Below are 25,410 nucleotides of genomic sequence, written 5' to 3'. Positions count from 1 at the left end.
ACATTGGATATGTTAGTTTCTGCATAACATTTCCGATCACATATACAGTTATGAAATGGTAACATAAAAAGAAAACCACCACCAGAGCCTCCACTGTCAAAATGGCATTTTTTGTTAACGACCGCTAGATGGCAGTACAGTTCCTCCATGCAATTCCATAAGTGTTATAACATGACTTCCTTAGCAGTTGCTAGATGGCAGTGTAGCGAAATTGATAAAAAAGGGTTGTCTTGAAAGACCATTAGGCTAATCAGTTTGTTATATGTAATGGGGGATAAAATGTATAACGAAGTACATGTGATTTGCATGTTGCCATTGTTTTAGGAATCTGTTATATTTCCTTGTTTATAATTTAATCTTTTTTATGCATTTCCAGATCATTGAATTTGATTCTCCAGAACACCTAATGAGCCGGGATGATTCAGTTTTTCGTCAGATGATGTTGGCAATGGGCGTTTCTTCTCTGCAGGACAACTCTGCTACATGATCATCGGGAAGTTAGGCTGTTGATATTGTTCGTAGTATAAATTTTAATACAAAGAATTATAACTGTGAACATGTTAAGTTATCTGCTGTTGGTTGTGCAGCAGTTGAAAATATCCTCTGCTATAAGCAAAGGGTGGCAACTGAAACACATGACGCTGGTCTGCAAATAGCTTTGAAAAGAGTCCCTCTCTCAAAACTTGCGATATATTCGAAATGTGCAACAGCATTTTGATAAATGGAGGAGAATTAGCAAGAGTAAAGATATATTTTAATGGTACAGTACAGGGTTGTATTACAAGTAGTAGTTGAAGCAAGTTAATGGTTTGCAAAATTACAAGACAAGCTTGTGATCAATTCAATTTTGAAATTGTCGGGTTAGTAAATATTTATATGCTAGGTAATACTTCAAGTTTGATCATTGAGCTTTATATTTTATACATATATTATGCAATCTGCTAAACAATTAGGGATGTGGCAACTCTTGGAATTTCTGTAGTTGCTCTGTTCTTCCTTCTATCCTATGAACAGTGAAGACTGATGAAATGTTACATCACCAGTGAAAGATGTAAAAGAAAATCAGTAACTATGTCGAGTAGTATGACCATTGACAGACTGTCTACCAATGTATCAAAGTATGTTTCAACCGAGGAATCTCATAAACAACTCAGTTTGATAATGTTTGTGCATCCATGTCTTTTTCACGTCATTGAAACTTTTCTTATTATTGCATTTATATCTTAAACATATATGTTGTAATACTGTGTAATGCTTAGGTCTGGATCAATTAAATATGTATTTCCCTGTACTTACTTATCTAAGTTTTACAAAACAAATATTATAACATATAATAATTTAAAATGTATCTGGAAAGAATAAGCTAAATGACAACAGCATCATTTATATCATTACCATACTGTTGCACATCCCTACTTTGAATAGCAAGATGCGAACTTGTTACAATAATTGTTGACTCTTCTGCACAGTTATATGCAGTACAAATATTTATATGTTATCTGTGTCAAAAGTATATTGAAATGATAAATGAAATGAATTTATACTGTTAGATATAGCTTTAGTTAAATGTGTAATAGGCTAGAGTAACAAGGGAGTGTAATCGGTTCCTTTGGCAGTACTGATGAAAATTCCATGACAGTTCTTAGTTGAGTACTTACTTTTATCTGATATATTTCTCTTCCAAAATATTAAGTACCTAATTTACTTGCCGATCTCATACTTTTACATATTACCCAATCATGTGATTTCATTTTGATTCATGATTTTCAAGCTCGATTGTTTATATTTTATACAGAACTATTTCATATCAATAACAAGTTGTTGATATAGCAGCAAACTAGGCGGTACCTTGCAAAGGTCAATAGTTCTTTTATATTTAGTGCTCATGCTCTGTAACTCATCAGTGCATGTCCAGCAAAAAGAAGTCGAGACTTGTTATTGGCAAGACTTCTATGCCAACGCCATGTATACACACTTCGTAATATCACTTATGTTGAGCCTGAATGTAACCCTGCCTTCAAATACAGTTTCCAAACGTTTGGTGAACTATTTAATGTGATAGAATTAAAATGTGTTAAATTATCTCTGGAAGTGATGCTGCCTAATTCCTGTAAATAAGGATTGTGTCGCCATTTTGTGTGCTTGGTTCTGCAGGCAGAGCCTCTTCCACAAAGATTTCTACTTAACGTATATCTCAATGTTAATCGTGTTGGTACTTTGAAGAATTTGTTATTTCACACTCACTTCAGATTTCCTTCTGTAATGCTTGCTGTGTCTGTAGTGCTTAGATGTTTTCGTTTTATTACATAATTCTATTTTTTGACCTCGTTAATATTTCTTTAAAAGAGAAACATACTAAACTGCTATTTTTGTATATTGTTACTGAAGTATTATAGAAAATACATCGCAACTATCGGTAGCCATTCCCATGCAGTTCGTATGTCAAGTAGCGAATTGAAATACTATATTCTTGTTTGTGCTGCCATCATGCAAGTGAAACTGCAGCAAATTGCTCTTAACATGATTAAGATTTGAAGTTCTCCAACATACTACATGTCATGCACTACCGACATCTACAAAAGTGCGGACCTTAAAAGCAAATGGGAAGGTTTATTTTCCCAACACATTAGATTGCCCAAAAACTGCATTCTTAATTAAAATTTTCGTAAATCTTTGTTTTCCAGAGAGCAATATTTTATGAATACGTAATAATGAAGAGTTTGCGGGAAAAACGATGAATGTCACAGTTTTCTTAAGGTTGATGTCATTATCTAATTCAATGGATTATTGCGAAATTTAATGTTGTTCACCACGATTACAGTAATCCTTTCCTTTATTTTCTATAGAAACAGCACTACATCTTGCAGTTATAGACTCAATTAGATCATTATGTAAACCTTAATAGAAATGTGACATTCATCGTTTCTCCCGCGAACTCTTCAAATAATAATAACAAACAATTTACTCCTAAATAATTGATACTTGAGCACAATGTTACTTAAGCATTGCTCGAGAATTTCTTGTTGGCGATTTCCCAGTTTTCTAACTTTCTGACGAAGTTGTACTTGTTGGACAGTTTTCGTGTCTGCTTGTTCTTTATGGCGTTCACTCTTAAATATTAATAACGCGTCTGGGACAGCAATAAAACCAGTGTGAATAGTCTTTAAAAAAATAAAGCCTGGCTATTGGTGTTTCATTGTCACCACAGACACGAATTATTTATGTAAAACTGTTGAGTATTTTGTTAAGGAGATCTTCAACTCTAGCATAATGTACTGATAGAAGATTATGGTACTTTCTTTACATGCAGTAACTTTACTGCAAGACAGTACATTCTCGGGAGAATATTGACGAGTTAAATGTGAAGATCTGTAGTGTGTAACATAAGAGTTTGCAAACTAGATTGTTACCTTCTGTTTGTAATTTTCCAAAGCAGAGATTTGATCATTGTACTCGTCAAAAATTTCTTGATAATTGTAATTGTCTTGTTATTCCAACTGAATGTACTTTATCATTATAATTCAGAATCTTTATATTATTCTAAACTCTAGTAGTTTCTACATGTCACTATCATTGAGTCACAATTCTTTATGAGAAATGAAACTCTGCAAGTGACAAAAATAAATGGAGAAGGTGAATCAACAGCAATGTTGCCAAGTGTTTAAACCAGAGCTGGACAGCAAGAGCAGATTCTACTCTCTTACGGGGAGTCGCATCATTTCTCTTCATCCCCTTTCTTCCCCGCCGAACACCGCACAGCGTTGATTCAGTGACGGATGAATATTAAGCGTCCCTGTTTAGAGTCTAAATCCGCTCTCGACTCCCAGCCCTGGTTTAAACTGTGAATATGCACCATGCTCAATCCATCTGTAATACAGCAGAACTTTATTTTCTCCTAGGCTGAAAGGGGATAGACTTACTCCAGAATTTAAAAAACTATGATAACCAGATAACATTCAAAACATAGTGCTTCTGTTTTCGAGTTGCGCATGATGTCATTGTTCCACACCTCCTACCTGATAACGAGAGACGTGACAGTGAGGTAGGCCATTTTACACTTTAAGACAAACCTGAGTAGGAATTACACTATCTAGAGTAAACCGTACTTCATAGGAGCAGATCTGTGCTCTTCGAGAATCGAGACAAATGACTTCATCCCCTTCCACATTCTGACCAGTAGAAGCATTTGGTTTCGACCAACTTTGAAGTGAATGTTGCCTGGCTATAATAAAAAATACATAACATCTAGATTTAACTGTTACTTTAGACTTACGTCCTCTGCTGATGTACAAAAGAATTTGATAGAATTAAAATTATAAATGTTTAAAAAATCACTTTCCCTTCCCCATATATTTGCAAGCATAAAACTGAATTCTATTTCTCGTAACTTTCCTTGCCTCCCCTGAAGTTTCCCGCTACTTTTTATAATGTTATCCAATATTTCTGAAACTTTTTACAGCTTCATTCGTGTATATCATTGATTTCCAATATTGTGAATAGAATTAGGTATAGCTGATGCTACTAATATTTAAAATTATTTCTTTCACTTTAGTGTACAACTTATCCAAAAAAACACAAATTTCAGTTTATATGAACTTCAAAAGTAGAAACTGAAGTAGGAATGCTAGACAAAGAATTCATTATAGACACTTCTTCTGATATTAGCTGGAATTAAAATAGGAAAAAAGTTTTCTGTCCCTTGAAATATTTAATTCTCACCTATGAAACTTTGGTGAAAGTTTGGAATCACTGACACACATTTGTTCTTCACAACTTAGTACATAAATGCATTTTATTCTTAAATTGTTTACAGACTTGTATTTTTAGATACAATGTATTTCCAGTGAACATCTTGCGCTCTTATAGTTTTTTGCCTAGATAAATATGTGCCTTGCTCTTAGCAGGATTGCTGAGCTGCCAGCAATTCGAATGTAAGATTATTTCGGGATTTTTAGAATGTTCTGATATTGCATCATAATTTTTTTATCTTAGGAAATGTGATTTCTGATTTAAATATTCAACTTCAATGTCTTTTGCTACTGCCAAATTAATAATAATTATTGGAGTAACTTTGCACCTCTTTCAAATGACTGGTGAACCATCTAAGTATACAGTAGTCTTTTTATTACGAGCAATGCAATGTTATATAGAAATATTGTGAACAGACAAAACGCCAGTTACTTGAAATTGGAAAGTGGTACAAAATTACAGTGACTGGCAAAAAGTTACACCACTTGATTGTAATGTTCAAGATCTACACTTGTTCTAGAGTTATTTAGAATATTTTGTGGTTTCTAAATAAATTCTAATTGCCTTATATATATTGTGTTTAATTTTGTATGTATGTACTATGTATCTAATGCTGAAGAGTTAACAGTGAAGTTATTCTCTTTCTTGCTTTCCAATATTTGGAGGAGATATCGTGAAAATTTTGGAATGCTGGGCAATGGTTCAGATGATGTTTAATTTTGTAAAACTTATATTATAATACTTGTACAAATATGTTCATGTTTTTATATATCTGCATACTTGTAACAACTATCTTTAGAAGAACTGAGGTGAAGGTTGCTGTGATTTTGATGAGTTTAGTTTTGTCATTGTCTGATAACTGTGAAATCTTGGATCTGATAGCATTCCTTTCATTAGTGCTGAAAATAAAAGGAAAGAGTGCAAGTAAAAAGTATTTGTTGTAGCAGCAACTTTACTGTATGAGTTTAACACTTCACATAATAAATGCAGAACATGTTTTAAAAACCCAGCTTGAACGCTGAAAAGAAGAAATTAAAGATTAGTATAAAAAATTGTTTTTCCACTACCTAGTTCTAAAATATGTCATTTTTAATATGTTTCAAGTGTCTAAAGTTTGTCAATTTTGTATGCTGTGCATTTTTTTGCACACTTTAAAAAAACAAGGTTTGCAGACTTGAAACAATTCAGATTTAAAAAAGAAAATTAGCTAAGTTTTGAACATGTTATTCAATATAAAATATAACATCATTATTAATTTTTTTTAATTTATAGTTATTTTGCTGTTGGAAATGTTGCTTATGTTTATAACCTTAACTTAACCTTCCACTCTAGAATAATTACATCTATATTTTCCTTTACAGTTATAGCACAGTCACGAAGCTTGAGTTGTGAGGGTGCTAGCAACAATAGACTGTGCCGGTACTATTTCGCATTGTCTGTAATGAGGCGATAGTAGCGATCCTAGTGGTTAGCAACTATCTATGGATGCATATTCCCTACGTATTGAGCTTCGTGACTGTGGTTATAGTTTATTTTAACGTAGAAAACTTCGACCACGTGACTGAAGACTTATAAACTTTAGATTTTCCACTGAGATAAGCAAGAAGAAATTCATCCGACCTCTTCTTGACTTTCTTTTCCTGCCGCCAATTCACAAATTCTTCATACTTTTTCTTGTATTGAAGTCTAGATTTTTCAGGAATATAATATAATATTATTTGCCGATTCCTTTATATCACGTGGAATATTTTCATTGCTTTCTTCGCTCATATTAACTAAATTATAATTCTTTAAACTTTATTGTTGTAAGAATTAATGGCCGTCACCGGCATAGCTCAGTCGGGTGAGGTGCTTGTCTTCCGATCCAGAGTTGTGCTCAGGCATGGGTTTGATTCCCGCTTGGACTGATTACCTGGTTGGGTTTTTCCGAGGTTTTCCCCAACCATAAGGCGATTATCAGGTAATGTTTGGCGAATTCCTGGCTTCATCTCGCCAAATACCAAATACGCCAATCCCATCAACACTAAATGACATAGTGGTTGATACAGCGTTTCACTTGTAAACTTGCCTAACCGCATGCTCATAATTGAAATAATTCCTTATAACAACATTTTCGACATGAAGTCAAGAACAAAATAAAAACAACTAACCATATTAACTTCGTGATTATATTTTTCACAGAAAGCTTCAAATTTGTATTTGTGTTTGTTATCGTTATAATTCAGTTGCAAGATCGTGAATGCTGAATAGGTAGTGAATGTCGGCAGGAGTTACTACGCCTCAGCCTCATGCTTTGGACTTTATGTTTCACAATTTACAGTCAGCAGTATGCAGTTAAGAATGAGCCTCATAATAGATCTCATGGTAGGAACAAACAACGTACTTACACCGTTTACTTTGAAAACTGATTCTTAAGGAGGACCGCAGCTGTGTTACTGTAAAACAAGTCATTTTGTATAACTAAAATTGCCATTATTTGTTATGAAATTTCAAATTAAAACTGTTGCTTCTAGTATAGCAGTTGATGTGTCTTTATTACAACCTTAAAGCATAGTTGGGGCCATTCAGAGTTTAGTGATGTGCCGTCCTTGCGTGTCTTAGAGTATATTCCAAATTAAACATATGCTGTATGTGTACTGAAAATTGAGCAATGCTTCCTTCCATCGTTGCAGGAGTAACAGTTAACATTTTAAGCTCTTGCGAGATGAAGTCCTAAACAGCTGTTTAATTCGGAAGGTACTCATACTTGTAGTCATGTAATCATATGCTACAGAAATGTGAAACAAATCAAATTACATACTGGACATCATTTTATTTAGTACTGTCACGTACATGTTCATTACATTATACTTGTATCTGTGTAGCACGTAGCTTAGTTGCTCACTTCTGTCACATGCGATGGTATTACAATTATGTTTTTCTGTAATTATTGTTGTTGAACTGTGTTCCATTTTACATATTTTTGTGACAACTTAATCTAATAAAATGTGAAAATTACTTTATTTCTATATTTAAAAATTTTACCCTGATAAATATTTTTATTTATTTTATTTTTATCTAAAAATATATTTAAAGCCAACAAAATCTTGCACGTCTAAGTCAGGGATCCACATAAATTTTAAAGCACTTCTCTCTGGATACAATGTTAGAGCTGGCACCCTGTACACTGTTTGTGAAACTTGTGGATTTCACAACCAAATCAAACTTTCACACTGCGAGCCGAGCAGAGTGTGCCGCCACAGAAACAAACATATGTGGCCAGCGCAGCGTTATTCATTTTCGAAACCGAGCAAATCTAAACCAGACGGATTGAATCAAGCTTGTCTGTATCGGTGGCTGATGGTCTACTCAACAATTTTGAGCTGTGTGTTTTCTCATGTGCATTCAGTTTCTTGTTATTTTTTTTTTTTCAGTTTTTTTTTTGTACAAAAAATTAATGTATACATTGAAACATTAATTTCAGCTGTTTAAGAAAGACCATCAAGTTGTGGTAGCGTCTCTCAAAAAAGAGATTTTTCAGCAGAATTCTGGAACTATCTCCAGGAGTGTTCAAACATTTCATGTTATGTCATGATGAAACTTTGTTCTACTTTATCATATTTGTCATTTTATTTTGAAAGATATCATCTGTCCATGTTAAAAACTAGTACAAAAATAACTCCAGGTTTCTGCAAATCGAGAAATCATTGGACGATTATTTTCATTTTCATTTTGTATTACACTATGTTCGAAGTTGTAGATTTTTACACAGATTAAATTTTCAACAACAATATAGCAGTTTACATTTAATGTTTCTCTAGATATAATATTAAACTTCGTCATTTACATTGCCACGCAGCCAAACTTTAATAGGAGTTTCACTGTTTGTTATTTATCAGAATTGTTGCTACCGAATTAAATGATGTGGGAAGAGCTACTGTAACGGACGCATGTTAGAACAACTCGAACTTTAAAATTATTTATTACAATGCAGACTTTACCTCCATGCAGATAAGCCTTCGCTGTTAAAAGTTGCCATTTTGACATGTTTTACATCAGAATAGATTTACTAAGTCATAGTGAGCTATTTTCTGTTTGACATTTTCTCACAGATGCTTTTGCAAGAACATAATCCACTTTTTAATACGTAATATTGTACTTGTTTAGTATAATCATACCTGTCAACAACAGTCAAGTTTTTATCATCAGTACTTACACAAGAGATACACAGCTACATCTGAACAAAATCTGAAAATAACTAAGAGCTCTTAAACTGGGCATTTTTCGCACTATATCATTAAGCCCTACACTTACACCTATTAGTGATTTTAAGTGATATACCGATACTTATATTGCTTTTTGTCTGAAATGTATCAATTCACCAAAATGGAATCATACCGGTATGTTATAAGCTCTAGCAAGACACTTGTTGCTAGAGGAATACCTTTCATAAACAGAGCAAATATCTAAACTAGCCTATTTTGGTTTTAAATTTGCTTAATATTATTTTTATACACCGTTTTTCATAAATATTTGAGGAGTTAAATAACTTTATTGTGACCAAACTATTGAACTTACGTCAATGAAACCAGTCCAGAACGAACGAGGAACTCACAGCTTTTTTACACCCGAAAATGTTCAATTTGTGTACCATGGCTGAAATGGCACACATCCATATGATAGTATAAGTTCTTACCACACTCGCATCAACATAGCTTCAACTGCTGCAGAGCCTTAGGTCTGCGATATTATGTGGCATCGATGGACTGAATACACTGTCTTTGATGTAACCCCACAAAAAGAAGTCACAGGTCCGGTGATCGTGTGGGCCACGCTGTTTTTCACATGTCCAGTTCTTTAGCTACAATTGCTGTTGATTTCTGTTGGCTGCACACAGAACATGTCTTCCTCTAAGGTTGATGGGCAACCAGGTGATTTTCCTTTGCACAGAAAATCTGTTTCTTTCAATTATTTCCAAATTTAATTTTCACTATGTGGGTTCTTTTCGAATTTTATACGAAATGCACGTAGGACTGCAGTAGTGTGAAATTCCAGAACGCAGAACGGTTTCTCCACCAGCGTACCGGCAATAAGGAATACAGGCTGCAGATGAACAAAACAAAATGGGCTAGCGGCAGGATTGTGAACTCTATTCGTCCTCAGAAGTTGTTTTCCCTTCAGTGTACATCATCCTAAGTTGAATTCATCTTGAATTGTATATCGAAGAAAACAATTTATCTTTATTTTGTTTTAGCAAAAGAACTTTGTATCGTGTGCTATAAAATGTAACAAGTGAATTTTATTATAATGAAAACATACTGCAGAATATCTACATATTATTACTTTGCTTAATAAGTTGACAGGTATGAATTGTTTAGAATAACTCTTCTCGGGTTCTCAGCCAGGTGAGTTGGAGATTAGCTTCCAAGCTTTCCACGGCTAGCTCTGCCATCTTCTTCAGGGACGAAGTGATGTGGGACCACGTCTAGCCGGTATATATGCAAAAGTAGGGCTTCCCGTTGCGGGCCAATCAGGAGCTAGTTCCTAGTCCCGACCGCCAGGTGCATTCTGGTTGGTGGACACGGCAGCCAATCAGGAGCTACTTGCTGGTCCAGACTGTCTGCCGTGTGCTGGTGGTCTAAGCGTATTGATGGCAGGTTTCCATGCCGTACTCAGCTGTAGACCCCCGTCTCTGTTGAAATTATTACCATCTAGCTGGATTTCGATGGCTTCCTTGATAACTAAGTCCCAGTAACCTGATGTCTTGTCCAAGATGGTGGTGGCGCCGAAATCTATCTTGTGACCAGTTTCTATCGGGGTAATATAGTCTTATGCTGCGTTGATGTTCCTTGCAGCGTTCCATAATAGTTCATCCCGTCTGCCCGATGTAACATTTCCCACACTCACAAGGTATTCTGTAGACACCAGGTGTCCTGAGACCAAGGTCGTCCTTAACTGGTCTCAGCAAGTTCTGGATCTTTGTGGGCGGCTTATGGATGGTTTTAATCCCTGATTGGCCCGCAACGGGAAGCCCTACTTTTGCATATATACCGGCTAGACGTGGTCCCACATCACTTCGTCCCTGAAGAAGATGGCAGAGCTAGCCGTGGAAAGCTTGGAAGCTAATCTCCAACTCACCTGGCTGAGAACCCGTGAAGAGTTATTCTACATCAAACGCCGGGAAAGCCTCAAGTCATACATGAATTGTTTAGTTAGCAATATTAATTTAACAATATTTCTTACACTTTTTACATAGTACATACTTACATATAGCAACATTTATAATATACTGCAGCTGGGAACAGTCTGTCTGTATGAAATGATAATGGATAACAGAAGTAGTCTGGTAAATCATTGACTCTTCATTCAGGTTTGTTGGCTATTTCTGCGTTTAATTGGCTCAAGAGGCGTATATCGACTTGCAATGTGTATTGTTGGTGCAACTGGCAAAGGGTTGGCAACATCAGGACAGCGTGTGAGTCTGATGACTGGACGCCCATCAACTGGAGGTTCTTCCAGGATGAGTTGTTCTTCAAGACTCGGACGTCTCCATTTCGGAGTGGGACTACCAACTTCAGCACGGCAGTCAACCTGCAGAACAATAGAATTTGCAATTAAAGACTAAGTAGATTTTATCACCAACATAGGCATAAGCTTATTGTATAATATCGCTAATTTATCGTCATATAGATAAACACAATATAATATTTGTTACTCAGTCAAATGACAAATCAATGTAAAATAATGACTTATATTATATGGTCATTAAGTTTTATATACATGAATTACAAATTACAAACGTTTTCGCCCATTCAGGCATCTTCAGGCACAATTATACAATATCTCAATATCAAACTGTACTAGCTACAGTTCCAACAGCAGCAGGTCGTCTCATGTCTACATAACTACTTCAAACATGGCTACACAGCGGTCGAAACGTCAGCCGCCAACACCGAGACAACACAGTAGAAGCCCTGAAGCTTATCCACACATCATGGGCACCAGCCGCAGAAGCCTATGCGAACACTTAACAGTTAGTAAAAGTTCCAGTTAAAAAATTCTTGTATGTCATAAAAAGGACTTACTAATGAGCGAACTAGAAATAACATTTCTAAATTCGCCATTGCTTAATAATCATAAAGTCATGTAGCCATGGCAGTAGAGACTACTACAGTCACTGGCACCATCGTCGTCAGTGTTATAACATCAACAAAGAAATATAAACTGTAACAACATAAACATCTTAATTTATACTTTCCATTCCGAGAATTAACAGATTCTGACACAGCAAGATGGAGGTAACGGCCAGCTGTCTTCAGGCAGAAGCTTCACCAAATAAATAAATAAATAAATAAACAAACAAAAAACAAACAAACAAATAGATTAAATAAAATAAATAAAATAAATTAAATAAATAAATAAAATTAAATAAATTAATTAATTAAATAAATAAATAAAATAAATTAATAAATAAATTAAATAAATAAATTAAATTAAATTAATTAAATGAACAAATTAAATAAATAAATAAAAATTAATAAATAAATAAAATTAAATAAATTAAATTAAATAAATTAAATTAATTAAAATAAATAAATAAATTAAATAAATAAATAATTAAATAAATTGAATTAAAAAATTAATTAAATAAATAAATAAATAAATTAAATAAATAAAATAAATAAAGTAAATTAAATAAATAAATTAAATTAATTAAATAAATAAAATAAAATAAATAAATTAATTAAATAAATAAATTAAATAGATTAAATAAATTAAATTAAATAAATAAATTAAATAAATTTAATTAAATTAATAAATTTAATTAAATAGATAAATTTAATTAATTAATGAAATATATTAATTAAATAAATTAATTAATTAGATAAATTAATTAAATTAATAAATTAATTAAATAAATAAACTAAATAAATTGAATAAATAAACTAAATAAATTCAATAAATAAATTAAATAAATAAATAAATAAAATAAATAAAATAAATAAATTAACTAATAAATTAAATAAATTAATTAAATAAATAAATAAAATAAATTAATTAAATAAATTAAATCAATAAATTAAATAAATAAATTAAATAAAAAAAGTAAATTCAATAAATAAATTAAATAAATTAATTAAATAAATTAAATAAATAAATTAAATAAATAAAATAAATAAATTAATTAAATTAAATAAATTAATTAATTAAATTAATAAATAAAATGAATAAATAAATAAATAAACTAAATAAATAAATTATATAAATTAATTAAATAAATAAATAAAATTAATTAAATAGATAAATTATATAAATTGAATAAATAAATTAAATAAATAAATAATTTAAATGAATTAAATTAATTAAATTAAATTAATTAAATTAAATAAATTAAATTAGATCAATTAAATTAGATAAATTAAATTAAATTAAATAAATTAAGTAAATAAATAAATATATAAATAAATAAAAATAAATAAATAAAATTAAATAAATTGAATTAAATAAATTAAATTAGATAAATTAAATTAAATAAATAAAATAAATAAATTAATTAATTAAATAAATAAATTAAATCAATTAAATAAATTAAATAAATAAATAAATTTAAACTAAATTAAATTAAAATTAAATTTAAATAAATAAATGAATAAAATTAAATTAAATAAATAAATTAAATTAAATAAATAAATAAATTAAATAAATTAATTAAATAAATAAAATAAATTAATTAAATTAAATAAATTAATTGAATTAATAAATAAAATGAATAAATAAAATAAATAAATAAACTAAATAAATAAATTATATAAATTAATTAAATAAATAAATAAAATTAATTAAATAGATAAATTATATAAATTGAATAAATAAATTAAATAAATAAATTAAATAAATTAATTAATTAAATAAATAAATATATAAATAAATAAAAATAAATAAATAAAATTAAATAAATTGAATTAAATAAATTAAATTAGATAAATTAAATTAAACAAATTAAATAAATAAATAAAATAAATAAATTAATTAATTAAATAAATAAATTAAATTAATAAATTAAATCAATTAAATAAATAAATAAATAAATAAATTAAATCAATAAATAAATTTAAACTAAATTAAATTAAATAAATAAATTAAATTAAATAAATTAAATAAATAAATTAATTAATTAATTAATTAAATAACTTAAATAAACAAATTAAATAAATAAACTAAATAAATTAAATAAATAAACTAAATAAATTAAATAAATAAATTAGATAAATTAAATAAATAAATTAGGTAAATTAAATAAATAAATTAGAAAAATTAAATAAATAAATAAATTAAATAAATAAATTAAATAAATAAGTAAATTAAATAAATTAAATAAATAAATTAAATAAAATAAATTTAATAAATAAGTAAATTAAATAAAAAAGTAAATTAAATAAATAAATTAAATAAATTTAATAAATTAATAAATTAAATAAACAAATAAAATAAATAAAATAAATAAATTCAATAAACAAATTAAATAAATAAATTAATAAATTAAATAAATAAATTAAATTAAATAAATTAAATAAATAAAGTAAATAAATAATTTAAACAAATCAATAAATTAAATAAATAAATTAGATAAATAAAGTAAATAAATTAAATTAAATAAATTAATTAAATAAATAAAATAAATAAATTAATTAAATAAATAAATTAAATAAATAAATTAAATTAAATAAATCAAATAAATTAAATAAATAAATTAAATAAATTAAATAAATAAATTAAATAAAATAAGTAAATTAAATAAATTAATTAATTAAATAAATTAAATAAATAAAATAAATAAATAAATTAAATAAATAAATTAATTAAATTAATTAATTAAATACATTAAATTAAATTAGATAAATTAAATTAAATAAATAAATTAAATAAATAAATTTATCAAATAAATAAATTAATTAATTAAATAATTTAAATAAATTAATTAATTAAATAAATTAATAAATTTAAATTAAATTAAAATTAAATTTAAATAAATTAATAGATTAAATAAATTAATTAAATAGATTAAATAAATAAATTAAATAGATGAAATAAATAGAATAAAATTAAATAAATAAAATAAATAAATTATATTAAATAAATTAATAAATTAAATAAATTAATTAATTAAATAAATTAATTAATAAAATCAATAAATAAATAAAATAAATTAACTAAATAAATAAATAAAATAAATAAGTAAATTAAATAAATTAATTAAATAAAATAAATTAAATAAATTAAATAAATAAAATAAAATAAATTAAATAAATTAAATAAATAAATTAAATAAATAAATAAATTTAATAAATAATTTAATTAATTAAATAAATAAAGTAAATAAATAAATTAATTAAATAAATAAAATTAAATAAATAAATTAAATTAAATAAATTATATAAATTAAATAAATAAAATAAATAAATTAATTAAATTAAATAAATAAATTATATTAAGTAAATTAAATAAATAAATTAAATTAAATAAATAAATTAAATAAATTAAATAAATAAATTAAATAAATAAAATAAATAAATTAATTAAATTAAATAAATTAATTAATTAAATTAATAAATAAAATGAATAAATAAATAAATAAATAAACTAAATAAATAAATTATATAAATTAATTAAATAAATAAATAAAATTAATTAAATAGATAAATTATATAAATTGAATAAATAAATTAAATAAATAAATAATTTAAATGAATTAAATTAATTAAATTAAATTAATTAAATTAAATAAATTAAATTAGATCAATTAAATTAGATAAATTAAATTAAATTAAATAAATTAAGTAAATAAATAAATATATAAATAAATAAAAATAAATAAATAAAATTAAATAAATTGAATTAAATAAATTAAATTAGATAAATTAAATTAAATAAATAAAATAAATTAATTAATTAATTAAATAAATAAATTAAATCAATTAAATAAATTAAATAAATAAATAAATTTAAACTAAATTAAATTAAAATTAAATTTAAATAAATAAATGAATAAAATTAAATTAAATAAATAAATTAAATTAAATAAATAAATAAATTAAATAAATTAATTAAATAAATAAAATAAATTAATTAAATTAAATAAATTAATTGAATTAATAAATAAAATGAATAAATAAAATAAATAAATAAACTAAATAAATAAATTATATAAATTAATTAAATAAATAAATAAAATTAATTAAATAGATAAATTATATAAATTGAATAAATAAATTAAATAAATAAATTAAATAAATTAATTAATTAAATAAATAAATATATAAATAAATAAAAATAAATAAATAAAATTAAATAAATTGAATTAAATAAATTAAATTAGATAAATTAAATTAAACAAATTAAATAAATAAATAAAATAAATAAATTAATTAATTAAATAAATTAATTAAATTAATAAATTAAATCAATTAAATAATTAAATAAATAAATAAATTAAATCAATAAATAAATTTAAACTAAATTAAATTAAATAAATAAATTAAATTAAATAAATTAAATAAATAAATAAATAAATTAATTAATTAAATAACTTAAATAAACAAATTAAATAAATAAACTAAATAAATTAAATAAATAAACTAAATAAATTAAATAAATAAATTAGATAAATTAAATAAATAAATTAGGTAAATTAAATAAATAAATTAGAAAAATTAAATAAATAAATAAATTAAATAAATAAGTAAATTAAATAAAAAAGTAAATTAAATAAATAAATTAAATAAATTTAATAAATTAATAAATTAAATAAACAAATAAAATAAATAAAATAAATAAATTCAATAAATAAATTAAATAAATAAATTAATAAATTAAATAAATAAATAAATTAAATAAATTAAATTAAATAAATTAAATAAATAAAGTAAATAAATAATTTAAACAAATCAATAAATTAGATAAATAAATTAAATAAATAAATTAGATAAATAAAGTAAATAAATTAAATTAAATAAATTAATTAAATAAATAAAATAAATAAATTAATTAAATAAATAAATTAAATAAATAAATTAAATTAAATAAATCAAATAAATTAAATAAATAAATTAAATAAATTAAATAAATAAATTAAATAAAATAAGTAAATTAAATAAATTAATTAATTAAATAAATTAAATAAATAAAATAAATAAATAAATTAAATAAATAAATTAATTAAATTAATTAATTAAATACATTAAATTAAATTAGATAAATTAAATTAAATAAATAAATTAAATAAATAAATTTATCAAATAAATAAATTAATTAATTAAATAATTTAAATAAATTAATTAATTAAATAAATTAATAAATTTAAATTAAATTAAAATTAAATTTAAATAAATTAATAGATTAAATAAATTAATTAAATAGATTAAATAAATAAATTAAATAGATGAAATAAATAGAATAAAATTAAATAAATAAAATAAATAAATTATATTAAATAAATTAATAAATTAAATAAATTAATTAATTAAATAAATTAATTAATAAAATCAATAAATAAATAAAATAAATTAACTAAATAAATAAATAAAATAAATAAGTAAATTAAATAAATTAATTAAATAAAATAAATTAAATAAATTAAATAAATAAATAAAATAAAATAAATTAAATAAATTAAATAAATAAATTAAATAAATAAATAAATTTAATAAATAATTAAATTAATTAATTAAATAAATAAAGTAAATAAATAAATTAATTAAATAAATAAAATTAAATAAATAAATTAAATTAAATAAATTATATAAATTAAATAAATAAAATAAATAAATTAATTAAATTAAATAAATAAATTATATTAAGTAAATTAAATAAATAAATTAAATTAAATAAATAAATTAAATAAATTAAATAAATAAATATATTAATTAAATAAATAAATTAAGTAAATAAATTAAATAAACAAATTAAATACATAAATTAATTAAATAAATAAATTAAATAAATTAATTAAATAAATAAATTAAATTAATTAAATAGATAAATTAAATAAATAAATTAAATAAAGTAATTAATTAAATAAATTAAATAAATAAAAATAAATAAATTAATAAATAAAATTAAATAAATAAATTTAATTATTTAATTAAATAAAAATAAATAAATTAAATAAATAAATTAAATAAAATAAATAAATTAAATTAAATTAAATTAGTTAAATCCCAAGATCTGGCTGCTGGACAGAAGTTTCGAGTGGCACTACCTGGCTGCAGACTTCACGCAGTACTTCCGCATGATGCTGGTACACCAGGGTCTCCCCCAGTGGCAGTTCAAATTCACGCCCATGGACCATTATTATGAAATTAGTTTACAATGTTATACTTATCGCATGAGCTAATAAATATGAAATTAAATAAATAAATTAAATAAATAAGATAAATAAATAAATTTAAATTAAATTAAATTAAAATTAAATAAATAAATAAATTAAATGAATTAAATAAATAAATTAAATAAATAAATTAAATTAATTAATTAAATAAAAATAAATAAAATAAATAAATTAATTAATTAAATAAATCAATTAGATAAATTAAATAAATAAATTAATTAAATAAATAAATTAAATAAATAGGTAAATTAAATAAATTAATTAAATAAATAAAATAAATTAAATAAATAAATTAAATTAAATACATAAATTAAATAAATAAATTAAATTAAATTAGTTAAATTAATTAAATAAATAAGATAAATAAATAAATAAATTAAAATTAAATTTAAATAAATAAATAGATTAAATTAATTAATTAAATTAAATAAATAAATTAAATAAATTAAATTAAATAAATAAATAAAGTAAATAAACTAAATAAATTAATTAAATAAATAAATTAAATAAATAAACTAAATAAATTAAATGAATAAAATAAATTAGATAAATTAAATAAATAAATTAGACAAATTAAATAAATAAATCAAATAAATAAATTAATTAAATTAACTAATTAAATAAATCAATTAAATAAATAAATAAATGGATTAAATAAATAAATAAATTAAATAAATTAATTAAATAAATAAATTGAATCAATTAAATAAATTAAATAAATAAATTAAATAAATTAAATAATATTTTTTTCAAATTTTTATTTTTATTTCAAAATTTATTTTTCAATTTTTTTTAAATTCTTAATTAAATAGATTAAATAAATTAATTAAATTAAATAAATAAACAAATTATTTTAAATAAATAAATAAATTAAATTAATAAATTAAATACATTAAATTAAATAAATTAATTAAATTAATAAATTAAATTAATTAATTAATTAAATAACTTAAATAAATAAATTAAATAAATGAATTAGAAAAATTAAATAAATAAATAAATAAAATAAATAAATAAAATAAATAAATTTAATAAATAAATTAATTAAATAAATAAGTAAATTAAATAAATAAATTAAATAAATAAATTAAATGAATTTAAAAAATTAATAAATGAAATAAACAGATTAAATAAAACAAATAAATAAATTAAATAATTAAATTAAATAAATAAAATAAATAAATAAAATAAATAAATTAATTAAATAAATTAATAAATTAAATAATTAATTAAATAAATAAACTAATAAATAAATAAATAAATTAAATAAATAAATTAAATAAATAAATTAGACAAATAAATTAAATAAAATAAGTAAATTAAATAAATTAATTAATTATATAAATAAAATAAATAAATAAAATAAATTAAATAAATAAAATAAATAAATTAAATTAATTAAATTAATTAATTAAATTAAATCAAATAAAAAATAAATTAAATAAATAAATTAAATAAATAAATTAAATAAATTAATTAAATACATTAAATAAATTAAATTAGTTAAATTAATTAAATAAATAAATTAAATAAATAAATAAATTTATATTAAATTATAATTAAAATTAAATAAATAAATAGATTAAATATATAAATTAATTAATTAAATTAAATAAATTAATTAATTAAATTAAATAAATAAATTAAATTAAATAAATTAATTAAATAAATAAATCAATTAAATAAATAAATTAGATAAATTAAATAAATAAAATAAATAAATTAATTAAATAAATAAAATAAATAAATTAAATAAATACATAAATAAAATAAATTAAATAAATAAATTAGATAAATTAAATAAATAAATTAGATAAATTAAATAAAGAAACAAATAAAAAAATTAGATAAATAAATAAATAAAATAAATAAATAAATAAATTAAATAAAGAAGTAAATTAAATAAATAAATTAAATAAACGAATAAAATAAAATAAATAAATAAATTAAATAAATAAATAAATTAAATAAATAAATAAATTAAATTAAATAAATTAAATAAATAAATAAAGTGAATAAATAAATTATATAAATAAATTAAATATTAATTAAATAAATTAAATTAAATAAATTTAAAAAAATAAATTAAATTAATTAATTAAAAAAATTAAATTAAATAAATAAATTAAATAAAAGAAGTAAATTAAATTAAATAAATTAATTAATTAAATAAATAAAATAAATAAATAAATTAAATTAAATTAATTAAATAGATAAATTAAATAAATTGAACAAATAAATTAAATAAAAAAAATTAAATAAATTTAATAAATTAAATTAATTAAATTAAATAAATTAAATTAAACAAATTAAATTAAATAAATTAAATCAAATAAATTAAATTAAATAAATAAATTAAATAAATAAGTAAATTAAATAAATAAATTAAATAAATTAAATAAAAAAATAAAAAAAGAAATAAATAAATTTAATTAATTAAATAAATTAAATTAAATTAAATTAAATTCATTAAATAAATAAATTTAATAAATTAAATACATAAATTAAATAAATTAATTAAATTAAATTAATAAAATTAATAAATTAAAGAAATAGAATTAAATAAATTAAAGAAATTAAATTAAATTAAAGTAAATAAATTAAATTAAATAAATAAATTAAATTAAATAAATTAAATTAAATTACAAAATAAATTAAATTAAATAAATTAATTAATTAAATAAATTAAATAAATAAGTAAATTAAATAAATTTAATTAATTAAATAAATTAAATAAATTAAATAAATTAAATTAATTAAATTACATAAATTCAATTAAATTCATTAAATTAAATAAATATATTTAATAAATTAAATAAATAAATTAAATAAATTAATTAAATACATAAATTAAAAAAATAAATTAATTAAATAAATAAATTAAATAAATAAATTAAATTAAATTAAATTAATAAAATTAATAAATTAAAGAAATAAAATTGAATAAATTAAATTAAATAAATAAATTAATTAAATAAATTAAATAAAATAAATTAAATAAATAAATAAATTAAAGGAATAAATTAAATAAATGAATTAAATAAATAAATTAAATCAATAAATTAAATAAATAAATTAAATTAAATTAAATTAAATTAAATCAATTAAATAAACTAAATTAAATAAATTAAATCAAATAAATTTAATTAAATAAATAAATTAAATTACATAAATAAATTAAATTAAATAAATAAATTAATTAATTAATTAAATAAAATAAATAAATTAATTAAATAAATAAATTAAATAAATAAATTAATTAAATAAATAAATTAATTAATTAAATAAATTAAATGAAATAAATTAAATTAATTAAATTAAATAAATAAATTAAATAAGTTAAAGAAATAAATTAAATAAGTTAAAGAAATAAATTAAATAAATTAATTAATTAAATAAATTAATTAATTAAATAAATTAAATAAAATAAATTAAATAAATAGATAAATTAAAGAAATGAATTAAATAAATTAAATAAATAAATTAAATAAATGAATTAAATAAATAAATTAAATCAATAAATAAAATAAAATAAATAAATTAATTAAATTAAATAAAATAAATAAATTAAATAAATTAAATAAATAAATTAAATAAATCAGTAAATTAAATAAATTAATTAAATAAATAAAATAAATAAATAAATTGAATTAAATGAATAAATTAAATAAATAAATTAAATAAATAAATAAAATTAAATAAACTAAATTAAATAAATTAAATCAAATAAATTAAATTACATAAATAAATTAAATTAAATAAATAAATTAAATAAATTAATTAATTAATTAATTAAATAAATAAAATAAATAAATAAATTAAATAAATAAATAAATAAATAAAATAAATTGAATTAAATAAATTAAATGAAATAAATTAAATTAAATAAATTAAATAAATAAATTAAATAAGTTAAAGAAATAAATTAAATAAATAAATAAATAAATAAATTAAATAAATAAATTAATTAAATAAATAAATAAAATTAATAATTTAAATAAATTAATTAATTAAATATAAATAAATAAATACATATAAAATATTGACATTAAACACTTATCTTAACTGGAAAAAAAAAAAAAAAAAAAAAAAATTAAATTAAATAAATTAATAAAATTTAATAAATTAAAGAAATTAAATAAAATAAATTAAATAAATTAATTAATTAAATTAAATAGATAAATTAATTAAATTAAATAAATAAATTAAATTAAATAAATTAATTAAATAAATAAATTAATTAAATAAATAAGTAAATAAATACGCCCGCACAACCAGCCACAAGATCAGTTGCCTCAGGTACGCAGATCAGAGTCTTGCGACCTCGGATACCACTCCACTGAAGATGTCTGCCGCAGTTGCAGACGAAACGTCTGGTATAAAACCAACTAAAAGACCACGTCCTCTCAGCTCGGAAAATGAAGGTTTTTACCTTTATCATTGAATTATTTATTTTTTTTAGGAATCAAAATTTATTTGTTTTTGTGTTTGGTTTAAGTGTATTAATTTAAGTAAAGTTAATAGAAGATTTGAACTTCTTTCTTATGCTTTCAAAACATATACATATAAATAAATAAAAAAGTAAATAAATAAATAAAAGTAAATAAATCCCAGGTTACCCCAAATTGCGCTAAATTACACCAAATTACCCCAAGTTACCCCAAATTAGCCCAAGTTACACAAAATTACACCCAATTAATTCAAGTTACCCCAAATTACCCCAAGTTATCCCTAATTAACCTAAGATACTCCAAATTACCCCAAATTACACCAAGTTACCCTATTACCACATTACCTCACGTTACCACAAATTACACCAAAATTACCCCATGTTACCCCCAATTACCCCAAATTACACCATGTTACACCAAGTTACACCAAATTAACCTAAGTTACCCGAAATTACACCAAGTTACCCCAAGTTACGGTAAATCACCCCAAGTTACCCGAAATTACCACAGGTTACCCCAAATTATCCCACATTAAACCAAATTACACCAAGTTATCCCTAATTAACCTAAGTTACTCCTAATTACCCCAAATTACGTCAAGTTATCCCAAATTACACCACGTTACCCCAAATTACACCTCATTACCCGAAGTTACCCCAAATTACAGCAAATTACCCCAAGTTAGCCCAAATTACATCAAGTTACCGCAAATTACCCCAAGTTACACAAAATTACCCCAAGTTACCCAAAATTACCACAGGTTACCACAAATTACGCTAAATTACACCAAATTACCCCACATAAAACCAAATTACCCCAAGTTACCCCAAAATTACCTCAAGTTACACAAAATTACCCCATTACCTCAAATTACCCAAAGTTACACAAAATTACACCAAGTTATTCCTAATTACCCCAAATTACCCTATTACCACATTACCCCAAATTACATCAAAATTACCCCTAGTTACCCCACGTTACCCAAAGTTACCCCAAACTACACGTTACCCCAAATTACCCCTCATTACCCCAATTTACTGCAAATTACCCCAAGTTACCCAAAGTTACCCCTAATTACACAACGTTACCCCAAATTAGCCCTCATTACCCCAAATTACCCTAAGTTACCCATAGTTACACCAAATTACACCAAGTTACCCAAAATTACCACAGGTTTCCACAAATTACGCTAATTTACACCAAATTACCCCACATAAAACCAAATTACCCCAAGTTACCCAAATTACACCAAAATTACCTCAAGTTACACAAAATTACCCCAAATTACCCCAAGTTACACCAAATTAACCTAAGTTACCCGAAATTACACCAAATTGCACCTAATTACACCAGATTACCCCAAACTACCAAAGTTTACCCTAAGTAACAAAAAATTACCCCCGGTTACCGTAAGTTCCCATAAATTACCCTAAGAATTGCAATTTCACAAGTTCCCACAAGTTCCTCTAACTTAACCCATATTACCCCGAACAAAAGTTGTCCTAAATAACATCGTTACACCAAGTTAACTCAAATCACCCCTCGTACCCGAAATTACCATAAACTCACCAAAATTAACCCACATTCTCCTAAATTACCCCTAATTACCCTATATTTTCCCTAGTAATTACATTTTTTTTCGAAAAGAAACAAAAAAAATTATTTAAAAAAATTTATAAAGGATGAACATGTTTAAATTAAAAAAAAAATGAAAATTAAAAAAATTAGAAAAGAAAAACAAAAAAATTAAACAAATTAAAAAAAAAATTTAGAAAAAATATGAAAAAAATTGAGGAAAAAAATTTAAAAAAAAATACAATTTCATAAAAATTCAATTTTTTTTAAAGTTAGCAAAAAAAATAAAAAAAAAACAAATTTCAAAATGTCAAAAAATGGATAAAACAAAATTAAAAAAAAAAAGAAAAACATTTTTTTGATTAAAAAATTTGAAAAATATTAGAATTTGAAAAAATGATAACCTAAAAAAAAATCTTGAAAAAAATTAAAATTAAGAAAAATTTGAAAAAAAAAATTCGAGGCAAAAAAAAAATTTAAAAAAATATTGAAAATTTTTTTTCAACATTCCTTTTTTTTATTTTTTTTATTCTTTCTTTCTTTTTCTTCACATTCTTTGGAAATTCTTTTTTGTTTTAAATTTTTTTGGGTTTCTTTTTTTTTCAAGAAATTAAATTTTTTTTTTTTTGAAATCTTATTTTTTTTTCCATCAATAATTTTTCTGTAATATATTTTTATTTTTTTTTCAAATTTTAATTTTTATTTCAAAATTTATTTTTCAATTTTTTTAAAATTCTTTTTGAAATTTTTAAATTTGTTTTTTTCAATTTCAAAAAAAATGTTTTTCTTTTTTTTTAATTTTGTTCATCCATTTTTTGACATTTTGAAATTTGTTTTTTTTTATTTTTTTTTAACTTTAAAGAATTTTTTTTTTGAAAAATTAAATTATTTCGAATTTTCTTAATTTTATTTTTTAATCAAGAATATTTTAGATTTTTCATTTTTTCTCAAATTTTAATATTTTTTTTTATTTAAAAATATTTTTCAAATTCTTTTCATCTTTTTCTAATTTTCAAATTTGTGTCTTTTTTTATTTTTCCTTTTTCAAAAAAAAATTTTCTTCAATTTTTTTTACTTGTGAAATTGGGTTACTTCAGGGGAACTTTCGGTAACTGTGGGTAATTTTCGGGTTCTTAGGGTAAACTTTGGTATTTTCGGGTAATCTAGGGTAATTTGGTGTCATTTGAGGTAATTTGGTGTAACTTCGGGTAATTTGGTGTAATTTTTGGTAACTTGGTGTAATTTGGTGTAACTTAGAATAATTTGGTG

The 25,410-nt window shown here is 21.5% G+C and overlaps 2 protein-coding genes across 7 annotated transcripts in view; one reads left to right on the top strand and one right to left on the bottom strand.

Annotated features, from left to right (window-relative positions):
- The window catches only part of LOC138708718 (ATP-binding cassette sub-family C member 5-like), a 347,709-nt gene extending 339,963 nt beyond the window's left edge, over positions 1 to 7,746 (top strand). For both annotated transcript variants that reach the window (XM_069838825.1, XM_069838826.1), the window contains one exon: positions 377 to 7,746. In XM_069838825.1, the coding sequence (XP_069694926.1) occupies positions 377 to 487 (111 nt within the window). In that variant the 3' untranslated portion in view covers positions 488 to 7,746. The remainder of the gene's footprint in view (positions 1 to 376) is intronic.
- Positions 5,280 to 25,410, bottom strand: part of LOC138708719 (uncharacterized) — a 155,427-nt gene continuing 135,296 nt past the window's right edge. For 4 of the 5 annotated variants that reach the window (XM_069838827.1, XM_069838830.1, XM_069838828.1 and 1 more), the window contains one exon: positions 8,138 to 11,319. In XM_069838827.1, the coding sequence (XP_069694928.1) occupies positions 11,095 to 11,319 (225 nt within the window). In that variant the 3' untranslated portion in view covers positions 8,138 to 11,094. Of the gene's footprint in view, positions 5,649 to 8,137; positions 11,320 to 25,410 lie in introns of those variants that run through there. The other variant, XR_011334758.1, reaches the window with a different exon arrangement.

Source organism: Periplaneta americana, chromosome 11, assembly GCF_040183065.1.
Source record: "Periplaneta americana isolate PAMFEO1 chromosome 11, P.americana_PAMFEO1_priV1, whole genome shotgun sequence".
Classification (NCBI taxonomy): domain Eukaryota; kingdom Metazoa; phylum Arthropoda; class Insecta; order Blattodea; family Blattidae; genus Periplaneta; species Periplaneta americana.
This window is presented reverse-complemented; position numbering and strand designations above follow the sequence as displayed.